Source organism: Grampus griseus (assembly GCF_964374135.1).
Source record: "Grampus griseus genome assembly, chromosome: 6".
NCBI lineage: Eukaryota > Metazoa > Chordata > Mammalia > Artiodactyla > Delphinidae > Grampus > Grampus griseus.
The window spans coordinates 63,085,806-63,106,748 of NC_139000.1; the positions used below are offsets into that span (position 1 = coordinate 63,085,806).

General features: G+C 36.5%; 1 protein-coding gene across 8 annotated transcripts in view; it reads right to left on the reverse strand.

Annotated features, from left to right (window-relative positions):
* Nucleotides 1-20,943, reverse strand: part of NFIB (nuclear factor I B) — a 234,883-nt gene that overhangs the window by 67,921 nt on the left and 146,019 nt on the right. For all 8 annotated transcript variants that reach the window (XM_082657076.1, XM_082657075.1, XM_082657074.1 and 5 more), the window contains one exon: nucleotides 2,890-2,958. In XM_082657076.1, coding sequence (XP_082513202.1) covers nucleotides 2,890-2,958 — 69 coding nt within the window. The remainder of the gene's footprint in view (nucleotides 1-2,889; nucleotides 2,959-20,943) is intronic.

Genomic DNA, 20,943 nt, shown 5'->3' on the forward strand with positions numbered 1-20,943 from the left:
ACAAGAACAAGAACACCTTGTCTACAGATTTACACACGAGCACCGTAAAATTTAGTGTGCATTTTTACACTAAACGGGAGATTACGGAAATTAAAGTAGATTAATAGCGAACATGGCCAGATTCTAAAACAGCACACAGGCACAAAATTTATCTAATGACAAAGTGCATGAGAACAGCAAGTCCCAGGCAGATGTGCCTGTTTAAAAGCCTCTGGAAAAACTTACATCAGACGCAAAGACCAGTGTTAGCACCTCTCCCAGAGAGCAGCAAGGGGCCCGAAGGCTGCAAATCATGTTTAAGAGGCTGCCAATACCCTCTTAGAAACCAAGCTCAGAAGAACCTCGGACTCCAAGGGTTAGAGGCCAACCCTTAATCTCTCTTATTGTTCTCCTCACTCCAAAAGCTGATCCTAAATCAACTTTTAAGATGGTGATAATATCATTCACCAGAAAGATCACTATCCTAAAACTGAATAGCTTCATTAGCTAAAGTCAACATGCACATTAGAGGGTCATGTGAGAGTAAAACCCCAGAGGACAGAAACCATTAACATACCGTAAACCCTCAAGAAGTCAGAATTTGTGATATACAGCGTAAGGGTTGTGCTGAAGTTGATGTTTACTTAGCAAACCCTTATTTCATAAACAATGAAGTTCAATTGTGTAAATAAGATTATAATGTGGATATATTAAAACACTTAGGAGAATAACTTCTCAAGCATTTCAGAGACACCTATTTACATATGCAGTAGAAAATACATGTTTGCTGAATAAAGTAACTAATGAATGAATACAGATAATTAATCTACTAATTACAAATTAGTAATGTTTGTTATAACAGATAACTTAAAAACCTCTAGGAGATGACAATATGAATCAAGAAAGAATGAATGGTATATGTTAAATTTGCCTCATTTCTGAACTATTATAGAAAGGGTTTTTTTTTAAAGATTTTTTTGATGTGGACCATTTTTAAAGTCTTTATTGAATTTGTTACAATATTTCTTCTGTTTTATGTTCTGGTTTTTTGGCCACAAGGCATGTGGGATCTTAGCTCCCAAACCAGGGATCGAACCTGCACCTCCCGCTTTGGAAGGTGAATTCTCCACCACTGAACCACCAGGAAAGTCCCTAAAAAGGTATTTTTTTAATCTATTTTTATGTTTCAAATTCAGATTTCTCAAAATATCAATCTGGGCTTTTAAAAGTTCTCATGTGGCTCTCCTACAGCATCTAGCATAATGTTACCTATAATGAGGAACTAGTAATATTTTCTGACAGACGACTCTACTATCCTTCTCATAAGAAGGGTGAAAATATATCATAAAACTGAGAAAAGTACAAATTTAAACAAATAATTTCATAATGTCTCATAACTGTAGCAGCATAACCTCTCTGCTAAAGAGCAGTATGGGGAAACACACACACACATACACACATCTTTAAATACCCCCTTCCTTACATGATGCCATAAAGTAGTAGTAAGTAAGTCAGGCATGTTCCTTTCCAAATTAAAAATAAACATAAAAAAGTTCAAATATCAGAGGCCTTTGCACAACACATACTGATCAGGAAAAACAAACAAGGCTCATCGCCTTGGTGAATGAAGTAAATGAAGTAGACCATCAGAATCCTCTTGCCCAGCAAATATGAACCCTATAGGTACAGGCATACAGGATATTAATTTGGTCTCCTACACTGCCCCCAAGTCAACAGACCCAGGGCAGAAGTCTTTGGGGCATACATTTATCCACTGCAGAATTACGTCAGAAAGGATGCTACTAAAGTCTTAAATGCTCATGTACAGAACTCTCTGAAATACAGGCTGTTTGCACTAGCCACTTCAGAAATCTGAACTATTTGAGAAACTACAGTTCCAAAGACAAAGTCACCTACTACCTTGGAGATTACTTCACTCAACGCCATGCTAAAGCACTACCTATACTTACCCTTAGTAACTCATTCTTGTTTGTTCTTTTTGGATCATCATAATTCTTGTTCATGACCTCTGAATTTGACCCAAGTGAAAAACACAACTTAAACAGGCTCCAGAGTGCCCCTACATCATCTGAATAAATCATTCCAAACTGTGACACTCTCTATCAAAATGTCAGGTGAAAATACACCCTGCAAAGTTACATAAATAAGCTAAATCAGAGAAGAGAGCAAGTAGAAATGAGTCACCCCCTTCAGCATAATCAATGAGATAAGAACTGCATCTTACATATATTTGCACACACCAGTAATAACTAAAAGAGTTGATCAAGGAAACGTCCCCCTTGCTTAGTTAGCTGGCCAGGTGAACTTACTCGAGAAAATTCTCACCCAGCCTGTCAAGAATGGTGTCTCAGGTGAGGTGCCCAATGGAAACAATTGGACATTGTTTTGGATAACAATGCTTTCTATCTATATCCAGCTACAATCTGCAAAGTTAATTTCTGCATCCCTCTACACTCGGCATGTTAGTGTGTATATCCTGTACATCTCCAAGCCCTCACCAAAATGTTAGCAAAATGAAAAAGCACTTATCTACAGGAAACTTATGTGGGTTATCATAACAACACTGAGTACATTTAATTAATCACACTTCCTTTGATATAAATGACCATCTATGGTCACAGAGTGAACAGTGAATTAAACGAATACCGATAACACAGCAAGCAGAACAAACCGCAAATTGTTTTTGTGCTACAGAAAGTGTTGATTTAAATGCAAATATTTTAGAAAACCAGACAAAATATGTTCACTTCTGATTTCATCAAAAGGTCAGAGATTTAAAAACTCAAATTCTCCTAATACACAGTTCTCTTCATACTGTATTTAAGGTTCAAATGTAAAATATTTTAAATCATACTGTATAGTTAAATAATAAGAAAAGAGTTTACTTACTTCTGGATACCCTCACAAGTTCTGATACATTGAAGACTCCAGATTTTACAAAACTATCCTCAAGGTATCCTGAAAATAAACATCAAGATGAAAGAGATCAACATAAGCAGGAAGCAAATAAATGATTAAACACTAGAATTTGTTCAAGTGTTTTAAACCAAAGGTTAGAACAAAACCCAAGTATGCTTACAACGAAGAACTGTAAAAGCAAAACTCTTGTAAAATGCAAACTGGGTCCGTTTAAACAAACGTTTAACCTTTAGAAGCTAAATAATCTCTCAGGAAAATTTTTTAACTTTCCAATGGTACAGGGCAATTGGTATGGTTTTATTTGCCACTGCCCACGCATAGGGAATGAAGGTTCAGAGGCCCTCAGATCGGTAGCACCTGGTAGACTAAAGTCCATCCATTAAAAAAAAAAAAGAGAAATAAAGAAAAAGGAAAACCACAGCCACAATTAGCACCTTGTTGGAATTACTCCAAAGAACTCTTGAAAACACTGTTCTTTCACAAATCCTTCCCCGATTAAAAAGTGAGTTGCTGTTACCAGCACTCCCACCGTTGTTCCCGTCATGTATCACACAAAAGCAGAACCCGTACATACAGCAAATACTTTACACAGACCTATTTCTGTGCACCATTAATATACCTCACATGATTTCACTGCTTTCTCACCCTTGCTGCCACTCCCTGGGACTCCCTTCATGTCAAGAACTGGATCCTTTTCTGGCGAATGTGGTGAAGCCAGACCTCCAGGATGCCTCCTGACCCTTCCGTGACCTCCAGGTCCAGGGCCCACAGTAGCCGTGGGCCACGGGTCAGGAGCCTGAGTAAGTCAGACATGCTTGCTAGCTGGTCTAACTCTTTCCAGGACTGCAGATGGGGCCACCAGTCCTATCCCCAGGTTCTCATCCAGAAGAAGGAAGTGTAGTGAGGGTCAGAGGGAGGGAACACCTTAGGTAGGAGGGATATGGCTACTCTCTGCTGCCCCAGGGAGAGAATAAGAGTGTGAAAATCCTCAGAATCAAAATGCTTCCAGGAAAAAACTCTAAATTCCAAGAACCGGCAATTTGACTGGATGTTCCATAAAGCTTCAGGGCTGACCAAGAGATTAGATTCGGGGCAGGGATGAGAGAGGTCTGGGTGTTTTAGCAACATGGCTCACTCAAGTCAAAGAGCTGGGGTTTGACTCCTGACTACAGTTTGCCAGTGTGGCATCCTGGAATAATTAATCATAATAATTAATAATTCTAAATTAATAATAATAATAGTCCTGGAACATTTAGACTCTTTGTACTTCAGATTCCTCATTTGTATATTAGAGATAATAAAATTACCTACCTTACATCGTTGTTACAAATAATAAGTGAGATAAAAATATAAAACCCAGAGTAGGCACTGAGTAAATGTTACCAATAAGTTAGGATTGGCCTATGGAGTCAGCAATCACCCATACACTGAAATATGCACACTGAATTCCAGACACGCTCAAGTTATTTGTAAATCATCATTTAGAAATTTTACCAGAGAGAAAGCTACCAGCCCACTTTTTAACCATACACAGCATGAAAAGACAGAAAGTCATTCAATTAGCATATATGCCTCACTGCTGTGAATAAACAGGGGTGCTGCGTATGTCTGAACACTGTTTTATATCCATCCATCTACCTTCTTTAGAAATAGCAAAAGAATGAGAAGAAATTATGAGATCTCAGTTGGTGATAAAACTCAGGTCTCATGTTAAGTCACTGCTCTGAAAAAGATATACATTTTTAAGAGGATAATAACAAAGTGTCCCCACTTGATGCAGCTCTATTTTAAGAAAAGCCTACTTCTTCAGCAATTAATTTTTCACCAGGTTGAATTCATTTCAGTGATTATTGAGAAATTTCCAGGTAGACAACATTGTACAAAGTGCTAAAAGCCACTGAGACATAAAAAGGACATTGACTCCCTTTGTGTGGCTGGAGACATGTGTTACACAAACATCTATTATGTTTTTAATTTTGATAGGTTATCATTGTATACAAAGATTTTTATTGCTTTTGTTGTTTTAAGCATAATAGATTATACTTTATTTTACATGTGGTAAACATAACATTTTATATATGACAAATACATTAAATACAGAGAACTTATTTATCATGACTACAGCCTGTGTGCTTAACCAATCAGACAAGATTATTTGTCCTTCCCCAACCGTACTCTGTAAAGGCCTGCCCTCATATCTTTCTAACGTAGCTGCCTCTGATCAGAAGGGCCCTCTTTCCACAGGCTCACCTCGCAGCCTTCAATGTCCAGCTCAACCACCATCTGCTCCATAATCTGCTTTTCCACCCTCCCCTCCCAACTCCTGTGCCACCTAGAAATAATCTCTTTCTTCTGTATTCACATAGCACCTAGTTTGTTCTCACTTTATATCACTTTGCACATTCAAGTTTACCAAGATAACTGTTTTCAAGCCTTGTGTTTCTTCTTATTTGGGGGAGTGACTGGGTTTTGTTCATCTCTATATCTCCCTTAACAACTAACTCATCGCCCACATTACAGTAACTACGAAACGCTTGCAAAACAAATGTAACGTTCAGCTTTTTGAAACATGGTCACAAATGAACACCTTAACAATTTTGTAACAATGAAGATAAAGATAGCTTAAGATCGAAGGATAACTCTACTGACCCTTGTTATTTTCTGGAACTTGTTTGCCGAGGAGTTTATTTAAGCTTTTGGGCAAAATGGGAAAGCATAACGATTACAGTCAGATTATATCTCTGACTTTGTTGTGTAATTAATGTACAACTTTAGGCATGTAGTACAAAATAACTACCAAGGGACTAGAGGGGTTCAAATAGTTCACAAATATTTAAAAATCGATGAATGAGTGAATGAATAGTGAACATTTCATTTATATAAATTATTCCATGTGTAATACTTAATAACAATTCAATACATGGATATTATCTGAAGTTCATTTCCTTATCACTCCAATGAGTAGTTAGGACTCCATTTGCTTCTAAGTCATGCCCATTAAGATGGAGTGATGTGTGGTCCTGTCACGAGCCGAATCCTAAGGGAGGGAAGAGCCACCTCGAGGTAATCCTACCAGCAGGAAGACAGCAAGGCAGTCACACACAGACAGATACAATGACCATCTCATAGAAAAGGGAAGGCAACTCAGAATGCTGAGGGTGCTTCTCCACTCCCTACCCCCAATTCCCCAAGTTCTGAGGAATTTGGATCTACAAGGAAAACTGAAAGATTTTACTAAAACTATGAAAGACACTGAAAATATGTCAGAACTGTTTTCGCACCCACTAGCCAAAACGCAACACCATAGGTCCCACTGGGCTCCACTCCTGTGTGGAGCACAGCGAGACTTCAGTAAAAGGAGGGCTCCCAAGGCTAAGTGGTGACAATGACCTTATGGGGGGGGGTGGGAATCAGGCGGCTGGGTAGCCTGGGAGAAGCACCTGAAGCAGATGGCTGCCCCCTTCATGCATCTTTGCACGCAGCACAGCCTTTACAATGGACAGACATTACCCAAGATGAGGCGGGCTAAAGAAAAGAAACAGTGGATGACACGGTACTTGGCCAGCTAATAGTCCTTGCTCACAAGCATACGAGAGAGTACTTAAGGACTCTGGCAAATAACTGGAGAGGATCATGCAGGGGGTCAGAAGCCCTGCTATACAATACAGAGGGTAACACTCAGCAAAATGCAGGTGCTTGCTGTTAACACAACCCCATGTGTAACCTCCAGGCTTCTGGGGGCTTCTAAAAACATGGTTTTCATGTGTTACATAGACCACTGTGAATCTAAATAGCTGACACAGAGGCCAAAGATCTTAAAGCAATTTGGAGACATTCATACAGTAAATTCCCTTCATCTACCAAAGGAAATATGAGCATCTCTGAGACAGAGCAGCTGCTTAATGGTTACTGAGCAATATTACACAACAGCTTACACCAGGAAGCAAAGAACAACTTAGCATTTATGTGATGCTGTATTTACACTACATGTATGCTTTTTAAAAAATAAAATTGAGTAGGAAATAAAGACCTCTGCAAACTGAAAATTCTCAAAGGCAATATCAAATTATATTATTTTACTGTTTTTATTTTTCTCTAACAAAAGCAACAATAAATCACTACTCAGAAGTTAATATAGTGTTTAACCTCCTTTACAAACAATAACAGAGGGATGCAATGGCATATCTAACTGTTAATATCTCAAATTATAATCAGCACCATTTAAATGTTAAACAACATTTACACAGAAAATCCAAAGGAAGACTGATAATGGCTCATTTTTATGGTCTACTGTGTTCTATTCTTGAAATTAAAAAAAAACACAGAAAGCAGTTATTAAATTCATGAAAGCTGTCTTCAAGTATTTGAAGGACTGTTAATGTAGATGGTGGATTAGACTTATTCTGCATAGTTCCAGGAACTGTTTTTTTGGCTCAGTAAACAGATTTGTCATCCAATAAGAAAAGTCCTAGAAAGGAATGTGAGACCTTGCAAAGGTAATAATAACCAACACATGTCAAGCTACTGCACTAAGTTCTTAGAAAGCATGAATGCACAACATGCCCACAATTATCCTCAAGTTGTTACTATTTTACAGAATGAGGAAACCTGTGTCTACAAATATAGGGGGTTTCCCAGCGGATGTAAAGACCCCTCCACTGGATTTAAGAATTCTCACTTTGGGTAGGAAGTTGGATAAGAGCACTTCAAAAGCCCACTGCAACTCTCAGATTCCACTTTTTTACACGGCTGTTTTCCTGTTAGTTTTCTTGCATTGCTCCATTTGGAGAAAGAAGAGAACACTGGGTATCTCACAGGCATGCTCCAGCCCTAGGATTCCAATTGTTCACTTCCTTCAACTGAGTGTAAAAGATGCCTAAATTGTTTTGTTTATAGATGTAAAGCGGGAGAAGATAAGATTATTTCATACTAGCTCTTTGCCAATCTTCATAAAACTTCAGCTACCAAAACTAACCCATTGGTGATTTTTCTGGTAGGGGTGTTACAAGACAGGACTCTCTTCAGTTTCTCAACTGATCTGAACTGTCCATGGTTAAGGATGGAAACTGTGATTATAAAATAGATACACTAATCACAGCAAAGATAACAATTCTCTGCACAGAGACTGAATCTCAGCCTATAGCTAACATTTTAGTATAAATTTACAATTAAGTTTGTCCTTCAACATGAAATGTAAATATCTGATGGTGATTGAAATGACCTGGTAGAGTCAGAATTTTTCTGACTTTAACACACTCTGATAGTAGTATATTAATATATTATTTATGTTTTTAAGTATTTCCTTTGAGTCCATTAAACTTTTCCTACATATATATAATATACATAAATATGGATTTTTATAAAATTGAGATTAAAATTTAAATAAATGCATATCCTGCCTTTTTCTAAGTAACATTGTATCTTTCCCTTTAGATTAAATACTTTTCCAAAAGCATGATTTTAATGCCTGCACCATATTATACTGCATGGCTGTATCATACTTTATGTGACCATTCTCCCATTGTTTGGCATTTTAGGTTATTTCCCAGTTTAAAAAATATTATAAACAGCACTGCCATTAACATCATAGGACACAAATTTTTGTCAGCAATTCTTATGATTTCCTTAGGCTGGAGTTCCCAGAAGTGGAATTAGCGGTCAAAGGACATAAACTCTTTTAAAGCTCTTGGTAAAAACTGTCAAGCTGCTTTCCATAAAGGTTTTTGCCAATTTATACTCCCTCAGGCACATCATGAGCGTTTCCATGTCACCACCCTGCTGCCAGGATTACATATTAGTCATATTAATGGGATTTGTTTTTAACTGTGGCAAGTTGATAGAGAAAAGATATCATTACATTAATGTTATAACTTTCATTTATTTAATTATAATAATGTTAGATATTTTCATATACATATGCATTATTTCTCTGAAGAGAACTTTCAAAAATATGTAAAATAGGAATAGTGCTAGCAGGAATATTTTATTCATAATGTTAATGAGAATACTTCTAGAGTTTCACAGTTAATAATTTTGGCCATTAATTGATGATTGATTTTTCCTCATCATCTGATATATTCGTTTATTCCTAGTTTTCTCAGAGTGTTTTTTAAAGTTTTCTGATCAGAATCGTTGTTATTATTAAATGTCTTTTTGGCATTGTGAGATTATCCTTTTTTTCCATTACAGCATTTTTTGTTGTTACATATTACAAATTCTTAGATTAAATTATTTTTGTTGGTCCATGGAACATAGCTTTTTAAATTTACTGTTGAACTGATTTATTAACAGTTTTCTTCCAAATTCTCTATATGTAGTTGGGATACTTTTGTGGGAATCTTTGTATTTTATTTGCCAAGTTTTCATACCAGGGATATATGCATGCTTCATAAAATGGTTTGGATGACAGTCATTATTTTTCATAAAAAAAAAAAAAAAGTTGAAAGTTTGGAAAAACTCACTGGTAAAATCATCTTTCCAGAATGTGTTTCAGAGAAGATTCTTAGACAACTCCAAGTGTTTCACGAAATTTAATCTACTCCTATTTTCTGATCTTGAGACAATTTTATTACATATTATTCAAGAAAATCAATTCTTGCAGATTTTAAAATTTCTTAGCACAGATACTTTATGGTTTACTAAGTGGGCTATGTTTATTTTTACTTTATTGAAATTATAATAAAATTAAATTTTATAATATCATCTTAAAATATACTACAATTAATATAATTATATTAAATTACATTAAACTATACTAAAAAATCAGCTCTGTCACTTACTATGTAAACTTAAGGCAAGTGAAGCAATTTTTCTACGTCCCCCCATTTCTCTTCTCTAAAATACCAGATAATCATAGTACCTGTGAGTCAATATGAAAGCTGTATACTATTTTCAAATAATGAGAGACATTTCATTTTAAAAGCAGGGAAAGGGAAGATAGAACTTCCAAATTAACAGCTAGGAAACAAAATACAATGAATAGGAACTTAAGAAAGTCAAAATAAGAACATAAGGTATAAATAAGTGATTAAAGTAAAACAAGAGGAATAAAATCAAATATATCAATCATTATAACAAATGTAAGTGGACTGAATTATCCCATAAAGAAAGCATTAGATTAACTTAAGCAAACAAAATCCAGCTACTTTTAAGGAGCATACTTAAGACAAAGTGAGAATAAGAACAAAAAGTTGAAAATAAAATAGTAGGCAGAGAAGTCAGGCAAATTCACACAAAAAGAAATCAGTGTCAATCAGCAATGGTTTTAAGATGGAATTTAAGATGAATTAAAATAAACAGGTTAAAGAACATTATGAATGACATGCACCAAACAATATTGTGGAGAAATGCACCAATACATGCACCAAACAAGGTACTGGTGCAGCGAACAATATTGTGGAGAAATACATAAAATAAAATCTAATAATATACAAGAAACTTAATAAAAATATAATTTTTATCACCAAACAGTATTGTGAAGAAATGCATAAAATAAAATCCAATAAGATACAAGAAACTTGATAAAAATATAACTATAGTGAGAACTCTGAATACATCTTTTAGATTTGACCATGACTATTAGACAATTAGACTTATTTTTTAGAATGTGTCTTTTAGATTTGAATATGACTATTAGGCTATTAGACTTATTTTATATCATTCAAATACATCTTATACTCTGTTGGTATATCCATGGAAATTTTATAAAAATTGATCATGTCCTTGACCAAAAAGAAAATGTTAACAAATTCTTAAAAGTGGAGAATTTTTCAGGCCATTCTGTTTATCTTTGGCAAATAAAACTAAAAGTTAAAAAAAAAGTGACCATATCTTCTGAACTACATGAAAATTAAGAAAATAAGCCATGAATCAAATAGAAAATCAAAAGAAAAATTGTCAGCCATCTAGAAAGCAATGAAAAGAAAAAGACAAAAGAAAAAGGAAAATTGTTTACCATAAAAGAAAAACAGCAAAACAATCCAACAAAAATTCAAAAGGGAATTAAAGATAAAAGCTGAAATTAATAAAATAGAAAAAAGAGGAATATTTGAAACAATGAAAGGAAAGATGATTCTCTGAAAAGACAAGCAAAACAGAAAAATCATTTGCAAGCTTCATTAAGGGAAAAAAGAGAAGGCAAAAATATACAACTACAAGAATAGAAGGGAGACATAACCATAGAAACCAAATGCATTAAAAGAATTATGAGAGATTAACACATACAACTTACTGACCGCAACTTTCAAAACTTAAAGGGGCAATTACTTACTAAAATAAAAGTAACCACAATTGTGCAAAGTGGACCCTGAATAGAACACTTACCTAGTGCAGTGGTCCCCAAAATTTGCTGATTATTCGAACCACCTGGGGTTCTTAAAAAGCAATTTATGCGTGGCTTCCACTCCCAGCTATGCTGATTTAACTGGTATGGATATGACCCAGACATGAAGATGTTCTAAAAGTTGCCCAGGTGATTCCAATGTGCAGCAAAGTTTGGGAACCACTACGCTAGTCTCTTGTTATTCAAAATGTGGTCCCAGAACCAACAGCACTGGCATAACCTGGAAGCTTGCTGGAAATGCAGAAGCTCAGGCTCCACCAAGACCCTCGAAATCAGAATCTGCAGCTTAATGAGTTCATATGCACTTTAAAATTTGAAAACCCTACAATAGCATAAAAAGGAATTTTTAAAACCACTTTTAAAAATGACATAGGTACAGATGGGTGCACAGCTGGATTTTATCTATCCTCTACCTTGCCTTCAAATTTCAATGCTATTTACACTCTCCCAGGCTGTAGAAAATGGTAAGTTACCTTATGAAGCAGGCGCTGTCATAAGGCTTTATTAGGCCAGCAAAACTTAAATAACTAAACTTGGAATGTCCCTTATCAAAACAAAGCAAGCAAGCAACCAACCAAAGATCAAGCAAACATGTAAATGCAACTTCAGGAATCCTAAACACAGCGCTGGAACCGGTCAGAAGTCTCACCCTGGCAGTCCTCTGACTGTCTTCAGCGAATTAGGCCTCTTTCTAATACTAACTCGTTGGAACTGATGCACTTTGTTTAATGTATGCTGTCCTTTTTTTTTTTTCTTTTTTTTTAGCTGCTTGTTTGGAACAAAATGAAATGCATATTGCATTGTATCCTTCCTGCTTGCTATTTTTTCTCTTAAGTTTAAAAGTTATGCATTGAAGATAAAGTATACTTAAGGAGAAATGTGCACAAGAATACCTATTAAAATAACTCCCATCAAGTTCGATGGTGTAACTTCAAGGGATTAACAACTAACTATTTTGGATGGAAAAAAAAAAAGAATCCTAAATAAAATTGAATATATTCAATTCATATATTCAAACGGAATATAACAATGTTACCAAAAAAAGATACACTATTATCATTAGAGTTTATTCCAGGAATGAGTGCAGTTCACTATCAGGAAATCTAGCGATGTAATAGAGAAAAAACAAACAAACAACAGTAACAAAAAACAACAACACATGATCCTATCAATTGAGGCTGAAAATGTACTTGACTCCGAGAAGAGAAGCAGGCTTCCCTAATAACAAATCTAAGCAGAAATAGAGATAAAAGCAAACAATAAAGACTCTTTAGCAAAACCAAAAAAAATTATACTAAAATGAGAAAATTAGTCTGCCATTCCTAGTTACCCAACCTCTTCAAGCCTCTTCCTCTTTTCAGTCCTTAAAAATGTAATCTGTAAATAAATTGGTCACAAAAAGGCAAACATTGTATGATTTCACTTAGATGAGGTATCTAGAGAGTCAAACTCATAGAAACAAAGGAGAATGGTGGTTGCCAGGGGCTGGGGGGAAGGGGGAAGAGTGAGGTGTTATTTAACGGGTACAGAGTTTCAGTTTTACAAGATGAAAAAGTTCCAGAGATTGGTTGCATAACAAAGTGAATAAACTTAACACTACTGAACTATACACTTAAAATGGTAAATTTTATGTCATATGTATTTTACCACAATTTAAAAAAAATGATCTGGAATTTGAGACCCAGAAAACTGTTATTAATTGCATATATATATATATATATATATATATATACACACACACACACACATATATATATATATTCAAGAACTACTTTTTACTTTGGAGTTTATGTCTATAATCTTATTTACAATAATTACTTAGATATAACTTTCTATTTAATTATTATTCTCATTATCAGTCTACCGTTATTGCTATATTTATATTTATAACGATCAGTATATATCTGAGGACTTTCCTCAACCTAAATTTTTTCTTTTTTAATTTTGGTGCATCACTTTGTCAACTGCAACAGGTTTTCAAGTAAAATTTTTACAAAGAAAATGAGGGACTATTTTTCAAGACCACAAATAGTAAAGACTCTATTTCTATCACCTTTGACGAGAAATAAAATTCCTTGAACATTAAAAGAAATGCAGGTAACTTTTTCCTCTAGGATAATTACAAGATTCTTCTTTTTACCCATGAAATACAAAAACTGTAACAGGATAATATTTAGATATTATTACTATTGGCTGGATATGTTAGCCATATGAACCAGCATATTTAGATTATGTTTAGCTCATAAAAGTTTTCTTCATTTGTCCTTGATTCTATTTCTTTCCTAAATGCTCTTATTTCTCACTAAGAACACCTAAATAAATGCTAAATTTTCTATTCTTCCATCATAAACATTTTTCTCACCGTTTTTAACCTCTCTGTTCTTTTCCTCTGCTTTTGGAGCAAATATCTGTATCAGTGATTATTTCCACAGCATCAGTTCTGTTTTTTATTCTTCCAATCCAGATTTTAACTATATGAAAGCAGTTTTAGTTTTCTTGCTAGTCTTTTTTTTTTTTTTTTGTGGTACGCGGGCCTCTCACTGCTGTGGACTCTCCCGCCGCGGAGCACAGGCTCCGGACGCGCAGGCCCAGCGTCCATGGCCCACGGGCCTAGCTGCTCCGCGGCATGTGGGATCCTCCCGGACCGGGGCACGAACCCGTGTCCCCTGCATCGGCAGGCGGACTCTCAACCACTAAACCACCAGGGAAGCCCCCTTGCTAGTCTTTCTTAACTCACATGGTACTCTGTTCACTGAAGCTATTATTTTATCTGTTCATTTTTCATGTAAGTCCCTTTTTCTAAGCAAACAAAATGTTTTCTCTGAAATTTCTTCTAGTTCTTCATTTTCAAAGATACGTTCTTCTGGATCTTAATGACAGACTCTTTCCCTTGTTCTTCAGTATTTTCTCACCAAGGGCACAGTTGGCTGTTTTCTTTTTACTTACAGGGTAGTCTATCCAAATTTAGGGTTTTGCCTCAAAAAAGCATACTGTATTTTTAGGTTGAGATTGAGGGCTCTAGAATTGACATAATTGGATCTTATCATTTACTAGCTGGATAACTTTGATTAAATTACTTAATATAAATAAAGAGTAATAATAACCATAATAATGATGATAATAAAATAATAGTGGCTATCATTTATTCAGTGTTACATGCCAGGCTCTGTGATAAGCGCTTTAAACTCTATCTCAGTTCAATTTCCATACTTGCTCCTTTTTTTAATTAATGACTGAATAAATACTTAAATTCTCTACCTCCAATTCTCATTTGTGAAATGGAAATAATAATCGTAATACTGAACTCACAGATTTGAGGTGAATATTAAATAAGAACGCTCATATGAAGTGCTTAGGGTTCAATAAATGATTGTTGGTAATGGCAGTAGTTGTAGTACTAGTAACAGTGTTAGTCGAAGTTCCAATTCCGACCAATTTCTAGTGACTGCGGGTCTTTCATCTAATGAACCTCTACTATAAAGCGGTGGGCTCTTCTCACCCCACCCCTAGATATGTAAGATCCTACCGAGAAGTACATGAAAACCCTTACTTTCTGGAAAGACAGATGGAACCAAGTTTACAGAGATCCTTATCTGTGGTGTTAGGAATTAAGACTCTAGCCCAGAGTGGAGAATTTTTGAAGGATTCCTGTTAGGAAATGCAATCAGACTGCTAGATGTCTTCCCATACTCTTCACTCCCTCTCTATAACCCATTTCCTAACCCTGTTGGTCTCTGGGTTTATAGCCTTTTAAATTGATATAGAAAAAGCTCTGAACCTAGGGAATGATAATGGGGTGTAATCAAACTTTAATGTCTATAATTTCTCAAGGAATCAACACTGCTATCTTTCATGAGATAAAAGATAGGAAAACCACCACGTTTTAGATTAAATGCCACTACACTGGTCATATAGTTATGGGATAAGTCTCTGAGATTCTAATAAAAGGCTCTCCTTTAGTCTTAGTTTTAGTGTGCTTAGAAAAAACTTTCAAGGTTTTACATATACTCATGGAAGTTTTAGTGAAGAGTTGGGAGAATATGAATGAGAAGTTAAGCCAGAAAGGTGGACTTTATACTAGATAGCTAATGATAATTATTTTGCTGTATGCCTAAAAAGACCTGGATTTAAATCTCACTACTCTTAAGTCAAAATTCTAGCAGCCTTTTTTTCTTGGTAGAATTTGACAAGCTGATTCTATTTACGTGAAAATACAAAGGACCTAAAATAATTTTTTAAAGTTATTATAAACACTTATTATAAATAAGTTACGGAAATCAAGAAGAAACTTGATATTGCAAAAGACAGACATATAGATCAATGAGATGGACCAGAAATAGACACATAAATATATGGCTATGGATATTTGGTAAGTGTTTATTCCCTTCATATATATATGTGTGTGTGTGTGTGTGTATATATATATGTGTATATACATATATAATATGTATATATTATATATAATAGGTAGATATGCAATTTATTCTATGTCAATTATACCTTAATAAAGTAAAAATAAATAAATTACCTCCTTAACCTATAAACAGTAGTCTCGAAATTTTCAGAAATCAGTATTTCCACATCACAAAAAGAATCACAAATGAATAAGGAACAGTCAATGTAATCAGGAAAAGTTTTGAAAATAATGACTTCCATTACATGCAATTTTTGCTACTTCTAGAAAGCTACCTTACCTGTTTCCACATTCATAATCATGCAGACGCTAGGAACATTCTGGTACACTCACTAAACAGAAGCATAGAACAGCAAACAGGACTTCGCTATAATTCATTTGATTGGGAGAAGAGAACTGGATCCGTCTAAGACTGGTATTCTAAATCAGTAATCATATCAGGGCACTGCAATTCTCAGTCTGATACGTCCCTACAAAATGCATCATCAGACCATGCTACATGAGTTAGGAGTTCAGAACATCTCTGAAACAGTCATATCTAGGGTGTGGTGTACCTACAGGGCAGAAGCAGCCCACCATAACTGTCTCTATGAAACACCCTGCTTTTCCTGACTTAGGTCAGGTTCTGGGGCTGGGGATGTAACCTCAAGAACAAGTTACAATTGATGTAGCCTACTGTAGGTCTAAGCCTCTATTTCATAAATCTTGAACACTGCTGAACCGTCTCTGGCCAGGCATTGCCTTAGATACGGGGTTTACAAATAGAGTTATACAGTCCTCACCTGAAGGTGTTCAGAATCCACTAAGTGAAAAAGACAAGTAAATTGTGATATAGGTGCCGTTAAAGCTGTAAAACTGTACTACAGACAGGGTCCGGAGAAGTTTCACTGATGAGGTGTCAAGGGGGTACATGCATTCTAGGCAGAAAAACAACACAAAGACATAAAGGCTAAGGCTGGATGCAAGGTCCACGTGGGCAGTGGAAGGGCAAGGAGAGAACACACCGTGAAGGGCTGTATTAGACGCCATGGAAAGATTAGGCTTAGCCTAGAGTGGGAACCTTTGACACAGATAGGGGAGGGGAATGAAATAATCAGACTTGCGCATTCTGAAGATCACCAGATGTATCACAGGGATAAAGACCCAAGGCAAAAATACCAGGCACAGAAATTAGGAACATTATTAAAATAATCTAGGTGCTCTAGTTAAAAGGAGAGCATGTCAATATTTTTTAAAATAACACATTAAGATTCAGCACTTAAAAAAATATTTTGCCTTCCTCATCTGTTATAAGAGTAACCCCATCAGTGGTCTTTCCTTGTCTCTCTACTTGTCTTTCTAAATGCTCTCTCAAAAACTCATGGACACTCCATGGTTCACCAGTCAACATTATATACTTACTTATTTAGAAAACATTGCTCGGCTTGAAAGAATTCAATTCAGAAGATGACTACAATCCAAAATACGAAATTTTGAAACTAAAAATCCACTACACTTACAAAAGTGCCACAAAATAAACAATGGAGCCAGTATCTTACAATAAATCACATCACTCGCCATTGGTGTCCGTCAGTGGCCTCTGTACCTCACCAGAAAAAGGGGCTCCACTGACGCAGACTGCAGCTCGTTGAGAAATGCACACGTAAACTCGTATCATTTGCCACGTGACTTCCTGTGCCAGGGCTCCCTGGGGCCTCTTCCTTGATCTCCTGAGGTCTCTAAACCCCAGACAAACCCCCCAAATCTCAATCTTAGCCCTGCGTCCCAAACCCTTTTCTCCTGATGGCTCATAAGCACTTTAAAAAAACCATTAAAAAATTACAGCTTTATTGAGATATAACTCTCATACCCTTTTAGAGTGCACAATTCAGTGGTCTGCAGTATATTCAAAGAGTCGTGTATCTATCTAATTCCAGATCATTTTCATCACCTTAAAAAGAAACGCTATACCCATTAGCAGTCATGTATCCATTTCCCCCAACATCTCCAAACCGCTGCCTTTGTGGATTTGCCTATTCCAGACATGTCATATCAATGGAACCATACAATGTATATATTTTAAAAATACATCATGTCACTGTTTGTTTCATGTCATTAACAAGTGCACATGATGATTTTAATGATGATAAGATCAAATCTGAAAGCCAAGTGGTTTTTCTGCGTTCTTCCTCCTGAATGCCTTGGGGAAATGAACATGCTCAGGTATGGAATAGCGGTGGGGAAGGGGATATCTCTGTTGGAGTCAAGAATTAGAAATATTTCAGTGCAAACAGGGAAGTGTCCCTAGTTCTATTACATAAAATAAAATGAAAGAGTGCAAGGCCACTGAAGACCAGCACACAAGTTAAAAGACCCAAAGTTATAACAACTTTGAAAACCAAAACCTGATTTTTTTCTTAAATTCTATGACCACCAATGATACTATTAGGTAAAAGCCAACATGAGTCAAATTACCACACAAAAGTACTTGCTTAAGTTACTTGGTACCTTGATACTTTCTGATAGTTACAGAAAAAGAAAAAAGAAATGAGATTTTAGTTGATCTGCCTAATAAGTTGAAAACACATTTTTTAATCTTGTGAGGTAGAAACAGAGATGAAAATCTAGGTAGCTAGATATATATATGTATCGACTTAGCATTTTATTCTGCTTGCAATATACAGAATTGATCCCTCTTTCCAAGCATGATGCTCTCATATGCAAGGTGGGGTCCCCTGGGTGCCTTTGTATAGGACGATACTTCCAGCAAGCTTAGCTTCTGCAGAGTTCAGTGATTTTAACTAGCCTGGAGCAAGTCCACTCTCTCTGTGATATCGAACAATCCCAGCTTTCCAGCTGTGAGAAGGAAAATGATTTGCATTATTAAATTGTAGCCATATGCTACAAAAGCCAACCTTGTAAATATGGAGAGGGAAAAGAATTTAAATTGAGAAGAAACTTCAGATGCAGGCGGTCATTGTAAAAGGAACCTGAGATATTTGAGGGAAAGAACTACTCAGGGTAGCAGGCACAGCCATAACCTAACCTAGGCTAATTATGAGGGAGACCTCTTTCCACACGGGGACTCTAACCCTCCCTGTGGGCAACTTAGGCACTCAGCAAAAAAAGAAAAACACGTGACAGTGATGCCTTCCAAAATTTAACAAACTGCAACTTATTTAGCTGCGAGACCTCTTGAAAGTTTTCTGGAACTAGGGGCAGTATAAATGAAGGGCCTACATCAATGTATTAAATTTTCACTTGGACTCTATGTTACCCCGTGATGATATCATTTCAGATAGCACAAGATCATTCTATGCAGTTACAAAGTGAGGAAGCAGGAAAAACAAAAGCTTGAATAACTAGCTATAGCCCAAGAACGAGTCATTTCTCTCACAGCTTTGTGAAAGGAGAGTGTATCTTAGGTTTAAATTACACTTGTGACTGTGTACCAAGTGAGCCCCTGACCTGTGCAAATGTAAAGCACATGAACCTCAAAAAAGGGAACGGAAAGCAAGATGGAGGCCACTGAGCTCCCGCGACTGCAATAACCTGGCACTGAAGCCTCTTCCTTCATTCCTGCCCTGATCCCACAGCCTCAGAAACTCAGCTGCCATCTCTCCCCAAGCTCATTCCCACTGAGGCAAGGGTCACTCAATAGGCCCCTCCATCGCCTCTCCTCACCCCCTGTCCACTGCCCCTTGTCCCGGCAGCCACAGCTATTAAAACTGCCCCCAGGGACTCAAGCGTGGTGCTCTCTGTGAATGCCAGGGGACCCAGACTCTATCCTCCTAAGTCATCTCAACGAAAAGATTTCTCCTCTCTTTCTCTTCGTGGCACGCTCACCAACACTTAGGCCAAGCAGAGACAAGGCCAAACTTTTCTCATTTTTCAGAAGGCGATGCACCACAATAAACTGTGTTATCTATTGGGGGCAGGGAAGGAGAGGCAAGGAGAAAGGTGCCAATAATGCAGTGGGATTACCACTGACTTCAGGTTTTGACCCACGAAAAAAATGAGTTTTAACCCACATTTGCCAATAACTAATTGGGACCTTGGGCAAATCACTTAACCTCTCTGCGTTGTTTTCATAAGTAGAGAAGTTGGACTAGCCGTCGATAAGCACTGACAACCTGATTTTTTTTTTTTTGAGTAATGTTTCCAAGCATGTGTCAAACAAATAAAGATACTGGATTATAGTAGTAAATTACTCATTTAAAAACTTTAACTGTCTCGGGGGTGGAGGGGTATAAAATATAAATATAACATAAAGCAACAATCATAATACAGGTAGAGAGGCCCAACTCTGCCTGGGAGAATCCAGTAAGACAGATGGAAGAGTTCGGACATAACAGATGAACAAGTGTTTGTAGGGTGGATGCGGCAGTTCTGGCAGAGGAAATAGCAGAGCACATGGATGAAAGGGAAAGGAAAGGAACCTAGTATACTTGGTATCTGATACTGAACAGCATTTAAAGCCATGACACAGAATATGGGTATATAAGGAGTGAACCATCAGTTTTCAAGAAAGTCAGATCTGTGTTTTATGAAGTGTATTCCTACAGAGTCTTAGAAAAAGAAAGAGCAAGTAGAGAATAGAGATAAGGTTTTTGCACTACTGGAAGCAAGAAATCATGTGTAGGGCCCAAAGAAGGGTAACAGGAACTGAGAGGTGGGGTGGATTTTAAAGAGCTTCCAAAAGAAAAGATGAATGGATACGTGGGGGATCCTGAGAAAAAACTTATGAACTACTCTAGCCGAGGGTGTCTGGGGAGATTCCGGTGGCCCTGTAGAGATAAAGTCTGGTAGAAAAGAAAAGGAATTGAATTTTGGAGTTGTCACCCATGCGACCTATACGGAAACGTGTCCAAAAAGAAGTTGGGCACGAGAAACATTAGGAGAGAGATCTGTTCCAAAGGTATGCATCTAGGAATAATAAGAGGTGAATGAAACTTAAAAGTCACAGGGGGGACTGAAAACACACAGAAAACTAAAGACAGAAATCTGGTTAATAAGTAACTGAAAGAAAACATTATGGTTCCTGGATTACCAGGAAAAGGCCCTGTTTTCAAGAGCACAGGCAACAAAAGCAAAAATAAACAAATGGGACTACATCAAACTAAAAGGATTCTGCACAACAAAGGGAACAATCAACAGTGAAAAGGCAACCTATAGAATGCGAGAAGACAGCTGCAAACCATAGGTCTGATAAAGGGTTAATCTCCAAAATATATAAGGAACTCCTACAACCATAGCAAAACAAAACAAAACAAAAACGACTAATAACCTG